We start from the raw sequence: 14,854 nt of genomic DNA, 5'->3' as shown, positions 1-14,854 counted from the left end.
TGCAGAAATCCCCCAGAAGTTAGAACAAATTTACAAAGCTGGAAAATAGGAAATAAGATAATCAGTCCAGGAATCCAATTAAAAAGAAAACAGAAAATCAAGGGGAAAAAAAATTACAAGAATACACACACACAGGAAAACTTCAAGAATTAAAGGATCTACAAAGGCCTACCAAGTAACTAAAACAGTGGATTTATTTAAAAAGACTCACCCAATAATGTATATTATTACAATATTTGTTACTAGAAATTTAAAAAATTAAAATGGGTAATGCTTTCAAAATTATAAGGGGAAAATTGTTTTCAACCTAGAATTCCATGCCTTGTCACTAAACTGAATGAATGAAAGGGAAGAATTAAAACACTGTCAAGAGGTAGGGGAAGTAGCTCAGAGGCAGAACACTCGCTTTGATCAAATCCAGGGTCTTGTGCATGTGAGGCAAGCATTCTACCAACTGAGCTACATCCCCAGTCCCTATGTTGTTAATTTTTTTTAAAAGGACAATCAATCATGAAAAACTTTCCTTTACCACCACCCTTTCTGCAAAAAGTTAGGGTATGATATTCTGCAAGGCAGTAAGTCAACAAAGATATGACAAAAAACAGTATTAAACACAGAAGATAATACCTAGGAATTCCCAAGACAACATCTATGCAACAGGCCTAATTATTACCAGATGTTACTAAAGCCAAGAAGAAAACGTCTAGAAGAGATGTCCAGAAAAACAAAAGATTATCTCTCTGATGGTTTGTGCAAAAACTCATTTTGAAAGGTTATTAAAGGATTAGGAAGATGAGACGAGGGTAAAAGGAAATTAATCAAATAAAGAGAATTTTTAAGGATGGATGGGAGAATTTTTAGGCCTAGCATGTGTGAGGCCCTGAATTTGATTCCCATTACACCAAAAAATAAACAGATAAATAAATTTCTTTTTTTTACTTAGAAAATATAGATTACTTAGCTATCTAGGAAATATTCAATGGGCATACTAATGCAACCACTGATATCAATTTAATGAAGAACTAGAACAGAGTGAGATGAGATTACAAAAGGTTCAAAATTCTCATTCAGTGTTAATGACTCAAGAGATACCTGTAGGGCTGGAGATGTGGCTCAAGTGGTAGTGTGCTCGCCTGGCATGTGTGCGGCCCCGGGTTGGATCCTCAGCACCACATATAAACAAAGATATTGTGTCCGCCAAAAACTAAAAAATAAATATTAAAAAAAAAAAATACTCTCTCTCTCTTAAAAAAAAAAAAAAAAGAGAGAGAGAGAGAGAGAGATACCTGTAGCTGGGCACTGTGATACACGCCTGTAATCCCTCCCACATGGGAGGCTGACGCAGAAGAATTGCAAGTTCAACCTGCATAATTTAGCAAGACCCTGTCTCAAAATAAAAAATAGAGTTTGGGTAGTTTAGTGATAGAGTGCCCCTGGATTCAATTTCTAGTACAAAAAAGAAAAAAGAAGAGACAATTGTATAAGCACCTCTTTTGAAAATACAAACATACAACAGAACAAAGAGCTAAAAGATGTCTCTTTTATACACACACACACACACACACACACTTTAAGGTGCTTGGGATCAAAACCAGGACCTTGCTGGGCATGGTGGGGCACGCCTGTAATCCCTACAGCTCAGGAGGCTGAGGCAGGTGGATCGTGGGTTCAAAGCCAGCCTCACCAACAGTGAGGTGCTAAACAACTTGGTGAGACCCTGTATCTAAATAAAATACAAAATAGGGCTGGGGATGTGACTTAGTGGTTGAGTGTCTCTGAGTTCAATCCCTGGTACCTACCCCCACCAAACCCCCCAAAAAAGACAACAGGCCTTGCACATGCCAGGCAAGCGCTCTATTATTGAGCTATATCCCACAGTCCTATTACTCTATATCTTTCAGTAATATTTATTTCAAATATGAGTATCACTGGTAAGAATAAGCAATTCTATGATGAGTCAATCACTAAATCCATTTTTCATTCTTAGGTCATACAGAATATCTGAATCCTTTAGAATATGTGCATCATCAGATTAACTATATGTTATACGGGTTGCTTATTAAATGATACTATAGTCCCTGGACATCCCTTTCATAGGCCAACAAAAACCCTCAACCCTAAACTCCAACCCAGAAACAAAAATTAACTCAATTAACTCAAATTATATATAAGTTCATATGTAAAATATAAAGCCATTTTAAAAAACAAGCCAGAGAAAAAAATGGTTAACCAAATTGTGGTGCACACATACCATGAAATGCTATTAATCAACAACAAAAAAGAACTAGTGATACATACATACAAAAACTTGGATGAATCTCCAAGTCCTCATGCTGAGCCAATGGATTCCAAAAGGTTACACTGTGTATACAAGTTCATTCATATAACATTTGTGAAATGACAGAATTTTAGATATGAAGGACAGATTCACAGTTACCAAGGTTTGGAGGGGAGAAATTTGCAGGGCAAGGGGCCAATAAAAGAACATGAAGGATGCATGTTCCTTGGAACAATTCAGCATCTTGACTGTGGGGATGGATACATGAAGCTCTCCAAGTGATAAAAGTGTGCAGAATTTAATTATCTCTTCTTCCCTTTTTGTCCTACCCTCTCTCTCTTTGGGATCGTGAATGTCCCCCAAAAAATCCCTGTGTTGAAAGTCTTAGACACACTGGAAGGTAACAGAAACTTTTACAAGGTAGGGCCTACCTAGATGGAAGAAGCTGGGGGCGGGGGATGGATATGCCCTTCACAGTGATATTGGAATACCGGCAACCCACCCCATTTCTGGCCATCATGAAATTAGCAAGCCTCCTACACCACAGTTCCTGCCATGAGATGTACTGTCCCACTCAGGCATAAAGCAACTGGGTCAAGCAACCATGAACTGAAACTATGAAGCAAATAAACCAAAGTATACAAGCAATTATTATCTTTAATAATTGTATTATGCAGATAACTGTATTATCTTTCATAACTATGTGAATCTACAATTTTCTTAATAAAAATTTCAGTTAAATAAAAGGGCTGCATAAGCAAGGCTATTGATATGAAACAAATCAACACTGTCCTCTGTTCTGATTTTGATACACTGTACATTTTTTGGGTCTCCAAAATAATTTTTTTTTTCCATTTCCTGTCTTATAACCTTGGATGCTTTTTCTAGGTCACACTGGAAAATGTAGCATTCCTTTACCATTTGCTATTTTCCTCAAAAATATACTATTTTTTTTTTTTTATCTCTGGAAAGGAAGACAAACATCAAGCAATCGTTTATGCATGGCAACTCAAAATGAATGGCACTGTCTTCAAAAACATCATCTCTGCAGGATGCAGTGGCTCATGCCTGTAATCCCAGAAACTAGGGAGACTGAAACAGGAGGATCAGCCTTGGCAACTTAGTGAAGTCCTAAGCAACTAAGTGAGATCCTGTCTCAAAAAAAAAAATAAAATAAAAAGGGATGGGGATGTGGTTCAGTGGCAAAACACACCAGGTTCAATTCCCAGAACTAAAAAATAAAAAGATCAAAAATTTTGTTTCTCTTTACAATGAGTTTATTCACCAGAATTTTATTCTGATCATCTTCAAATTCCTTTCCTTATAACCAAAATTTAAAGAAATTATTCCATAATTTATCAATTATTTATCTATTTAAAGGAATTCATTCTGTGTCTTTACAAGAATTTTATCAGTCTTTTGGGTACAACACAACATTCTTTGTAGCTTCTTCAAAGTCCTCCTCTATGACAACCATCTCCATAGGCAGTTTTCACATGCAGATTTCTTTAATTACACAATTTATATTTTATTCTTAATAGTCTATTATTTGTCAGCCAACACTCAACAACCCCCCCACCCCCCATTTCTGTTTATCACAGTGGCTATCATAGCAACTACAGGGATAATCTTGTATTATTACAAGTGCAAACAGATTACCAGTATTTCTCCTACCATTCATTCCCTTCTACATACCAAACAAGAGTATCAGTAGTTCTTTTGCCACACCCTGTACACCATTACATACGATAATCTTTTTTTTTTTTTCTTTTTCTGAGAGAGAAAGAGAGAGAATTTTATTTAGTTAGTTAGTTTTCGGTGGACACAACATCTTTGTTTGTATGTGGTGCTGAGGATTGAACCCGGGCTGTACGCATGCCAGGCGAGCGCGCTACTGCTTGAGCCACATCCCCAGCGCCAACGATAATCTTTTTTAAAAAAATAATTGTCTCTAACATTATCAATTGTGCCCTATTATGCACTAAATTTGCAAAGGCAAGTAAACCAAACAAAATACTTGATATCTGATACTGAGGCTTCTCATTTCCCAATCTTGTGTCACCTCCCCCACCAGAAAAAAAGCAACTCTACTTTTTAAAATTAAATTGATTAGAACTATCCTATCATTGTTATTTTAATATTACCAACAAAATTCTCAGAATGGAAAACATGGTCCCAAAGGAATCAAAACTCCACACCTGTAATCCCGTTGGCTCAGGAGACTGAGACAATAGGATAGCAAATTCAAAGCCAGCCTCAGCAACAGCGAGGTGCTAAGCAACTCAGTGAGACCCTGTCTCTAAATAAAATACAAAATATGGCTGGGGATGTGGCTCAGTGGTCAGATGCCCCTGAGTTCAATCCTCGGTATTAAAAAAAAAAAAAAAAAAAAAAACACCTCCATCACTAGCTGAGTACAGGGGTACACAACTATAATCCCAGCTACTGAAGACACTGAAGCAGGATCACAATTTAGAGATGAGCCTGAGCAATTTAGCAAGTAAAAAAGGGTTGTTGGGGTTGTGGCTCAGCAGTAGAGCGCTTGCCTAGCACATGTGAAGCACTGGGTTCAATTCTCAGCACCACATAAAAATAAAGATATCATGTCCATCTTCAACTAAAAGTATTTAAAAACAAAACAAAAGGTAAAAAAGGGCTTAGAATGTAGCTCAGAGGTAGGTCTCGGTTCAATTCCAAGTAGGAAGGACAGGAAAGAAAGGTCAGATTCTTTAATTAACCATATGACCTTTGGGAAGTTGCTCCACCTCTCTGAAAATTCAATGTAGGATTCTCTCTGGCATTAACATTCTGTGATTCCAAGGAGATCTATGCACAATAAAAAGACAATACCCCAGGAATGGTGGAGCATGCCAGTAATCTCAGCAACTCAGGAGGCTAAGATAGGAGGATCACAAGCTCAAGGCTGGCCTCAGCAACTCAGGGAGGCTTTAAGAAACTCAGCAAGACCCTGTCTCAAAATAAAAAATAAAAAGGGCAGAGGATGAGGCTCAGTGGTAAAGCATCCTTGGGTTAAATTACAAACCTGCGTTCAATACCTGAAAGTATAGACCAATGATCCTAAAGCATGGGAAACTATGATAAAGGATCCTCCTGACTCACTGACCACTGGTTAATAGTAGCTATCACCTGGAACAGAAGGGACTATTGGTGATTAAATGCTCTTTTAGAAAGCCAAATCAAATGTTAAATAGTTTTGTGGTTTGTTTGTTTGTTAAGGGCTATAAAATACACTGAATGGAAACTTACCACTAAACCATCAACTGTGGTAAAAAACACAACATTAAATTTACCATCTTAACTATTTGAAGTGAGGGGGTAGATGGAGATTGAACTCAGGGCCCTTCACGTACTAGGCATTCACTCTACTACCAAACTACATTTTGACCCTTTTTAAGTATAAAATTCAGTAGTGTTAAATACAATCTACCCTCACATCACTAGGTTCAGCATCAACAGATACTGCATTATAGACTGCCTATCATTCAGTTCAACCAACCACAAATAAAAATATTTGGGAAGAGCTGGGGTGGAGAGCTTGCCTCATACGTATGAGGCACAGGGTTTGATTTTCAGCACCACATAAAAATAAATAAGGTAAAGGTATTGTGCCCATCAACAAGTTAAAAAAATAATAATAATTATAAATATATTTATACACACACACACACACATAAACATTTTGGGGAAAAAATTGCTTCCACACTGAACATGTACAGATTATTCCCTAAACAATACAAAATAACTATTCACACAACATTTACATAGTATTGGGTAATAAAGGCAATCTAAAAGCTGGGATACTTGTAACTCAGTGTTAGAGGCTTGCCTAGCATGCCCAAGACCCTGGGTTCAATCCCCAGCACCATAAAATGGAAAAAAAAAAAAAAAAGTAATCTTAAAGATTACTTAAAATGTATAACTGGGATCCTAATTAAAATAACATTTGTATAAATACATCAAAATAGACTCTATTGTCATGTATTACTAAAAAGAATTTAAAAAAATTTAATTCACACTAGTACTTGGGTGTAGAGGCGAATAGTCCCTGAAGGCTCAGGAGGCTGAGGCAGGAGAATTTCAAGTTCAAAGCCAACCTCAGCAACTTATTGAGCCCCTAAGTAACTCAGTAAGATCCTGTCTCTCATAAAATACAAAAAAGGGCTGGGGATTTGGCTCAGAGGTTGAGAATCCCTGGATTCACTCCCCAGTGAGTTCTGTGCCCATTAAATATATATAAAATTCTGTGCCCATTAAATGTATGTCACACTAGCAAAATAATAATAAAGTTATGGAAAGATGTGCATAATTTATATTATATATACTTTTGGGGGAGGGATCACTAGGGATTTGAACCCAGAATGTTCCACCACTGGGCTATACCCAGATTCCTTTTTACTTTTTATTTTAAGATAGGGTCTTATCTTGCTGAATTGCCCAGTCTGGTCTTGAACTTGTGATTCTCCTGCCTTAGACTCCCGAATCACTGGGATTACAGTTGTGCACCATTCCATCCAGCACAAATACTATACTATTTTGTACAGTGACTTGATCCACAGATTTTGGCACAGAGGCCTGGAATCATTTCCATTTCTACACAGTGGGAGAAGGGTATATATAACATAGTTGTGCAATAGAACCTTTTCATCTTGTCAAACTGAAATGAGTTGTTTTGAACCCAATTAAACAACTTTCTATTTCCCCCTCAGGCTTTGGCCCATGGGTAATCATCATTCTACTTTCTGTTTCTATCACTCTGACTTTAGATACCTCATATAAGTGAAATTATACAGTTTTTATCTTTTTTGTGCATTTTAACCAGTTTTAAGTACATTTTTAAGTACAATTCAGTGGCATTAAACACATTCTAATGTTATACAACCATCACCATGACCTATCTCCAGAACTTTTTCATCCTCTCAAACTAAAATTCTGTGCCCATTAAAAAATAACTCCCTCTAACATTGTCTTCCACAACCCAGAAATCATTGTTTTCCTATTTCTATGTATTTGCATATTCTAGACACCTCACACAATATTTGTTCTTTTGTGTCTGGCTTATTTCACTTCATAGCATGTTTTCAAGTATTGTACCTCTCTCTTATCAGAATTTCTCTAAGGCTGAATAATGCTCACTGTGCAAATATAAGATATTTTGTTTATTAATCATCCATTCCCTGATGAACATTTGTTTCCATCTTTTGGCTACTGTAAATAATATGCCTATGAACACTAGTGTACAAACATCTGGTTCAAGTCCCTGCTTTTAATTCTTTTGGATATAACTTGGAAGCATAATTACTGGATCATATTCTTAATTTTTAGAAAAAGTGCCATACTGTTTCCCACAATAGGTATACCATTTCATATTCTTACAAGCAATGCACCAGAGCTCCAATTTCTACATATCCTCACCAACACTTGTATGTTATCTGTTTGTGATATTAGCCATCCTAATGGGTATAAAGTAACATCTCACTATGATTTTTTACTTGTATTTTACTAATTATTAGTTATATTGAATATATTCTCATGTTCTTATTGGCCATTTGTACATGTGCTTTGGAGAAAAGTCTAGATAAGTTTTTTTTTTCAAGTTGTAGTTGGACACAATATCTTTATTTTATGTATTTATTTTTATGTGGTCCTGAGGATTGAACCCAGTGCCTCGAATATGCTAGGTGAGCGCTCTTCCACTGAGCCCCAGTCCCAGCCCCAGCCTTAGATTATTTTTTTTTTAGTTGTTGATAGACACAATACCTTTTTTTATTTATTTTTATGTAATGCTGAGGATTAAACACAGCGCCTCACACATGCTAGGCAAGCACTATACCTCTGAGTTACAATCCCAGCCCTAAACAGTTTTTAATCAATACTAAAGTATATGTTCAACTGAGAAAAATTCCTTAGGCACTGTGACATTCCTATTGCATGAGCTGCTGCCTGAGTATCACAGGAGAGCCCAGACACATCTAACATGACAAAGGTTTGGCTCATTTCTCCAAAACAGCAGCCACTCTACAGAAAATGGACTTGGCTCAATTTAATCAACTGGTTCCTAAATGCAAATTAGTAGACTCAACTTATTCTTCCAAAGCTAGTGAAACCACTCCAGACGAGAAAAAGGATGCATTATACCTCTCCCGGGGGTATAATTTTTTTTTAACTCACACAGAGTCCAGAGGCTCCATTTCCCAATGGAAGATATTGCCTGTGGAAAAAGTAATCATAAATCTGGGGTGGGTGGAGGATTAGCAACATCAAAAGATGGCATATCCAAAGGAAACACCCTACTAAAAATTTGTACTTTTGAGACAAGTTTATGTGACTCTCAAATCACTAATGGGGAATACATTCCTGAGCTCATACTGCCAAAAGAGTTATAACCAAATCAGCCACTGAAATCTGTTATCCAACAAAAAGCAACTTTCTTAAAACAACTTTTACAATCTTTCAATTGCAAAGACCAAGTTTGCCGTAAAATTATATTAGCTAATAGTCTTAAGTAAAATCTGATCCCAAACTACTTCACTTAATATTCAGGAAGTAGGTGAAAAGAAAAACATTAAACTAGTTTCAATCCTATATTAAAAGGATCCTGATTGTATGTATCTGCCTGCCTTTATTTATTATGCACCCATTAAATACAGGGATTCTTCTAGGTACTTCATACTTATTAGCCAAACAAATACCAAGATCTCTGCTCTTGTGCAACTTATATCCCAGTGTCTTCAATTTGCTTTGAGATTGGTTTAGTGCAGAACATACCAGGAACTTGTTTTTGCAATTATTTCTGTCCGAAATAAGTCTGACCACAAATATCTTACATAATTTCTAATTACAAATATGTGAGAATTGAAAGAACACAGAAAAATTTATAAATTCAAGTCTCTGTAACTACAATAAACACTATATATCTACAAAAATTATTTCTTCAAAGAACCGATCCTCATTAAGAAAAACAACTGTAGGGGCTGGGGTTGTGGCTTAGTAGTAGAGTGCTCGCCTAGCACGGGTAAGGCACTAGGTTCGATCCTCATCACGACATAAAAATAAATAAATAAAAATAAAGGTATTGTATCCAAATACAACTAGAAAAAAAATATTTTAAAAAAATAAATAATGAAAGAAAAACAACTATAGCTGGGCACAATGGCGACTCCAAAGGCTGAGACAGGAGAATTGCAAATTTAAAGCCAGCCTCAGCAATAGTAAGGCACTAAGCTAAGCAATTCAGTGAGACCCTGTCTCTAAATAAAATACAAAATAGGGCTGGGGATGTGACTCAGTGGTTGAGTGCCCCCGAGTTCAATCCCCAGTTCCAAAAAGAAAAAAAGAAAGAAAAACTGTGCCTGAAATAATGAGTACCTACATTATTTTGAGAGTCTGGGCTTTCTGAACACAAGTAAATAATTACTTCTACTTCTATCACAAACCCCAGCCAGGTGTGGTGGCACATGCCTGTAATCCCAGCAGCTAGGAGGCTGAAGACAGGAGAATCACAAGTTCAAAGCCAACATAAGACCCTGTCTCTAAATAAAATACAAAAAAGAGCTGGGGATGTGGCTCAGTGCCTCTGGGTTCAATCCCCAAATCCCCAGTACCCCCCCCCCAAAAAAAAACCACCACCAAATCTCAGATGCTGGTTTTGGAGGTGTAGCCCAGTTATACAGCCCATGATTAGTAAGCACAAGATTCTGAGTTCAATTCCCAGCACCAAAAACAAATAAACAAACAATAACAATTAAATGATAACTCACAAACATCTCTATCATTTATACTTAAAGAATGCTATAAGTGAAAAAACAATGGCTGGGTTATAGCTCATTGGCAGAGTTCCTGTCTGGATGCACAAGGTTCTGGGTTCAATCCCCAGCACCTCAAAACAAATAAATAAGTAAGTAAGTAAAATTACCCACTCAACTAATATTTTAAATGTCCTAAAAAGTAGTACACATTCAGAGTACTTCTAGTTATCTGCACATTAATCAATTGGCCTTTGGATTGTCTAGACGTGAACTATTGGTAATTACTGCCATATGTGGCTACTGAGCATTTGAAATATGCCTAATCTAAATCAAGGTGAGCTGTAAATATAGATTACACTGGAGAAGAACAGTGTAAAATAATTCAATTGTTTAAAATTGACTACACAATAAAATAACATCTTAGATATGAGTTAAAACATTACTTAGCCAGGAGCAGTGGTACAGACCTGTACCAATCACTTGAGAGGCTGAAGCAAGAGGATCAAAAGTTTGAGGACAACCTGGGCAAGTTAACCAGACCCAGTATCAAAATTAAAAATAAAAAGGGCTGGGGGTGTAGCTTAGAAGTGTAGCACCCCTGAGTTCCATCCTCAGCACTACCAAAAAAAAAAAAAAAAAAGTGAAATCATGTATGCAGCTCACGTTTCTTTTGAACAGCACTGGTTAAGACAATAGTATACTACCAAATCTATGCACAGAGCTCATATATGTTGAAGCTGTACTCAGCCTACACTAGTCAATATCTTTTATCAAAATACATAAACATCAGAGACTAAAATGAAATTGTTTAAAAGAACACAAACAAGGGCTGGGGTTGTGGCTCAGAGGTAGAGCACTTGCCTAGCATGTGTGAGGCACTGGGTTCGATTCTCAGTACCACATATATATAAATAAAGGTCCATCAATAACTAATAAAAATATTTAAAAAAAAAAAAAAAAGAACACAAACATTTGAGGGACTACCAAGTGTGGGACATTCAATTGATAAAGTAACATTGTGTAACTTTCTGTCTCACAGCAGAAGACTCACATATTCTATATATAGCTATTGTACACTGCGCCCTGAGCTCCTACAAAAAAATGCCTGGCACCACCCAAAGTACTTTACTCTCATTTATAAAATCCTAACAACTATCTATGTAGTAGATACTATTATTAATGTTATTTCTAAAGAAGCTGGGCATGTTGAATGTGCCTAATCAGTGACTTGGGAGGCTGAGGCAGGAGGATCAAAAGTTGGAGGCCAGCCTGGAGAACTAGGTGGAGACTCTGTCTCAAAAAAAAAAAAAGAAAAAAAAAGTGCTAGCTCAGTGGTAGACTACCCCTGGGTTCAATCCAAAGGAAGGAATGATCAAAAGAATGAACTGAAGCAGAGAAAGGTTAAGTAACTTGCCAAAGTTACAGAGCTATAACCTGTGGAACTAGGATTCCTACCCAGCAGGCCTGATGCAAAACCACTACACATTTCCCAAGTACACACAAAAATTATGCCATTTTCTCACAGGATTGGGTTTTCCAAAAAAACTAGAGTAGATGAAGATATTGCTCTGCTGTCTTCTCTCTATGCCATCCTTCTCAAAGGCTGGTTAAAACTGATCACATGAATTAAATCCTCCCTCTCCAGAAAGACTATCTCATCCTCTGGCCCAGTTCTTAATTGTTCTTCAGACTTCATTTTATTGTGTTTTTTGTTTGTTTTTTGTTTTTCTTTCTTTCTTTCCTTTTTCTTTTGCAATACTGGGAATTGAACCCAGGGGCATTCTATCCCTCAGCTACACTCCCAGCCCTTTCTATTTTTTTTATTTTGAGACAGGGTCTAGCTAAGTTGCCTACATGGGCCTCAAACTTGCAATTCTCCTGCCTCGGCCTGGCAACTCACTGGGACTACACCATGCCTGGCCAGAACGCATTTAAGACATCATGTCCATGCAAGACTACTCAGACTCTTCACAATTCAGACTAGTCCCCTCCTCCCCGTGCTTACTACTCTAGCACTGTCCACGCTGCTGATTGTCCTCACCAGAATGCTCAAGGGGTCTACAGCGTCCACCACTTCTCCACAGTGCCTATGAAAGTGCCTAGCATTAGGTATTTGCTGATTGACCCACCCAGCTACAGCTAAAAGCAAAATATTAAAAGCAAACTTTGTGCTAAGAAGTGCTAACAAGTTCTAAGTATCATGATACTCTCAACAGTATGGTACCCAGGGAATGATGATGACAAGCCCCCTTCCCCAAGAAGGTGATTTAAATAAAAAACATATTTAATTACTTGTCCAATTTTATTTCAATATAACTTGTTTTATGAGAATGAGTTAAATTGCTGATAAATATCATAAGAAATCCCAACCAGCTATAATGCTATTAATTGGTTGAAACCAATTTAATTTTGACAACTCCCAGAGTTCAAAGACTACAGCAGTTACCTCTCAAATAATCTCATTATAAAATTAGTTACATTTTTAAAAGGGTTTTATTCCACCGACCCAATGCAGAAGCTGAGCTCCCAATGACAGACAACCAGGTGTTCTTCAAGGATTGTGGGAGGTAGAAAGTGAACTTCATGCACAATTACTTTAGCACACAAGTCATGTTAGTGCCAGAGTCAAAAGGGACTTTCTTAGCCTTCCCTTTTCTTTTCCTAAACGGGAAACCGATTAAAAGGTCAAACTTTAGCTCTTACTTTCACAACAAGTAATTCTGAAACATGTGGTCAAAGTGTTTTAGGAGTCCTTAAGGCTGTGAACAACAACACACTTTACTGTAAATTCTAGCATCAAGTAAACCAGAAAAGAAAACTCTATTCTGTCAAGTTGAGGACAGAAGCTGATCATGTTTCTCAGATTACTGTTTCTGTTGATGTCTTGAAAAACTCTATGAGGCAAACATGCCATAGATTCCCACCCCAAGCACGAAGAGCCTCCGATTGTTTGACACATCAATGGATTAGTCAACGCGGCCAACTCACTTTTCCTCTCTAATTTGCCTTAATTATTTTTCACACAAACCCTCAAGTTCACTCCAGGTTGTGACCATATGCAATCTTCTTTTTGCCCCCAAGTATAAATTAGGGCCTTTACCACCTAGCTAGTATTGCTTCAACCCGAAACACTCAAATCTCTTCTCTTAAAAATGTCACACATGTATCAATTCCACACAAATATGAAAAAAGCCAGTCAAGTCACTTAAAGAAACAGGCAGGATTCTGGAACGTTGTAAACTGCTGCATATTTTGTGTCAGCGGGCACAGAGCAAAGGGGGAGACCTTGAAAGCAGAAGACCGGATGGGAAGCATGGGAAGACCCCGCCCCAGTCAGCTCAAAGCCGATTCAAACAGTAACTTGGGTCTGTCGTTTGGAATCGGAATCACTGAAACAAAGGCGTATATTACGAGAAGCAAGATGTCTGGAGTAAGAGAAAACGGCTCGCCGCTACAGAGGCCGTCCGCCACCCACCCACAGGTCTTACCTATGGTGGAAATAAAGGTGGTATTGAAGGCATCATCCGAAAAACGAAAAAGGACGCAGGTCTTCCCCACTCCCGAGTCCCCGATCAGGAGCAGCTTGAAAAGCAGGTCGTACGTCTTCTTCGCCATTGGGAGGAGCGGCTCGGGCTCTCGCCGCCGGCGGCCCCAAGGGATCGGTCCTTCTCACCACGGCCAACTCCTCACCCGGGCGTTCTTGGGCCGGAGGACCGGGGAAGCGTGGGAAAAAAGGAAGGCTCGAGAGGATGCGGGCGACCAAGGAACGGCCTCCTCAAGAAAGCCTCGACAGTGGCGGCGTCCCGGGCCTCCGAGGGCGGCGACCGCAGCTCCGCAGCCTCTCCCAGCCGCTCCGCCCGGTTCCGGGGAGTCGGTCGGGACAAAATGGCCTCCCCTCCCCCCTCAGGGCTGCTCGGCCGGGACGCTCCCACAGGCGAGCGAGTGAGCTCTGCCGTCGAGGGAGCTCGGCGGGCGGGAGGACAGCCCCTCCCGGGCAGAAACTCCGCGATGGGACGCGGCGAGGACAGCAAAGGAAGACCGCGAACGGACGAACCCAGCTACATAGCCCCAGGAAGACAAGCCGCCCCAGCCAAAGCCACCTTTTCCCCGTGCCCTCTCACGCCGGCGTGCGCGCTGCCTGAGACGCACGCAAGGACGTACGCCCGCCCTTCCCTCGCGCCCTCGCCCTGCGGTCCGCCTCTGCGCACGCGCGCAAGAGAGTGTTGAGGGCACATGGGGGCGGAGACAGGAGTGAAGGATCTCTGTCTGAAGCCGGGCCGAGAGGGGGCCGGGGGCGGGGCCAGAGAGGGCGAGGCCGCGGGCGCGCACCCTGTGGCCGCCTGATAGGGTGCGCGACGGTACGAGCACGCCCCGCGAGAGGCGCTGCCTAGTGACTGCGCAGGCGCAGCACGGTGGCTAGTCCCTGCTTCCCTCTTGCATTCCCGGGGTCTCCCGGCGAACTACTCTGGGTAACCTCTGCGTGGAGTTTGTTGGGAGTGGGACGCTTGAGAATCTTGGCGCAGCGACGGGCGTAGGTGGTCAAGTTTTCTTGTGTAGCTACAGCTCGTAGACATATGTAAAGTAAAGGCCTGTGTCACTTAATAGGTTCTTTGTAAAACTAGAAAGTCTCGTGGAGTGCTCGCTTTAGTGGGCCGGCCATGACAAGAGAAATATTACTGCTGCATCCAGTTTCTTTAAGCAGGAAAAATTGGCGTTAGAGCAGGAGTTCGAAATGGAAAAGCTGGCCAAGCTACTCGGGTTGGAATGATGTAATCGTCCTTCCGGGGCGAGAAAAGGAAGGCTGAGGAAC

General features: G+C 39.7%; 1 protein-coding gene across 1 annotated transcript in view; it reads right to left on the bottom strand.

Moving 5' to 3' along the window:
• Nucleotides 1-14,185, bottom strand: part of Rab10 (RAB10, member RAS oncogene family) — an 88,478-nt gene extending 74,293 nt beyond the window's left edge. The window contains exon 1 of the mRNA XM_076832725.2: nucleotides 13,533-14,185. Coding sequence (XP_076688840.1) covers nucleotides 13,533-13,659 — 127 coding nt within the window. The 5' untranslated portion in view covers nucleotides 13,660-14,185. The remainder of the gene's footprint in view (nucleotides 1-13,532) is intronic.
• Between the last annotated feature and the right edge of the window lie 669 nt (nucleotides 14,186-14,854).

This window comes from Callospermophilus lateralis, chromosome 14 (genome assembly GCF_048772815.1).
Source record: "Callospermophilus lateralis isolate mCalLat2 chromosome 14, mCalLat2.hap1, whole genome shotgun sequence".
NCBI classification, from domain to species: Eukaryota; Metazoa; Chordata; class Mammalia; order Rodentia; family Sciuridae; genus Callospermophilus; species Callospermophilus lateralis.
Note: the sequence above shows the minus strand (reverse complement) of the source record. Positions and strands in the feature narration are given on the sequence as shown.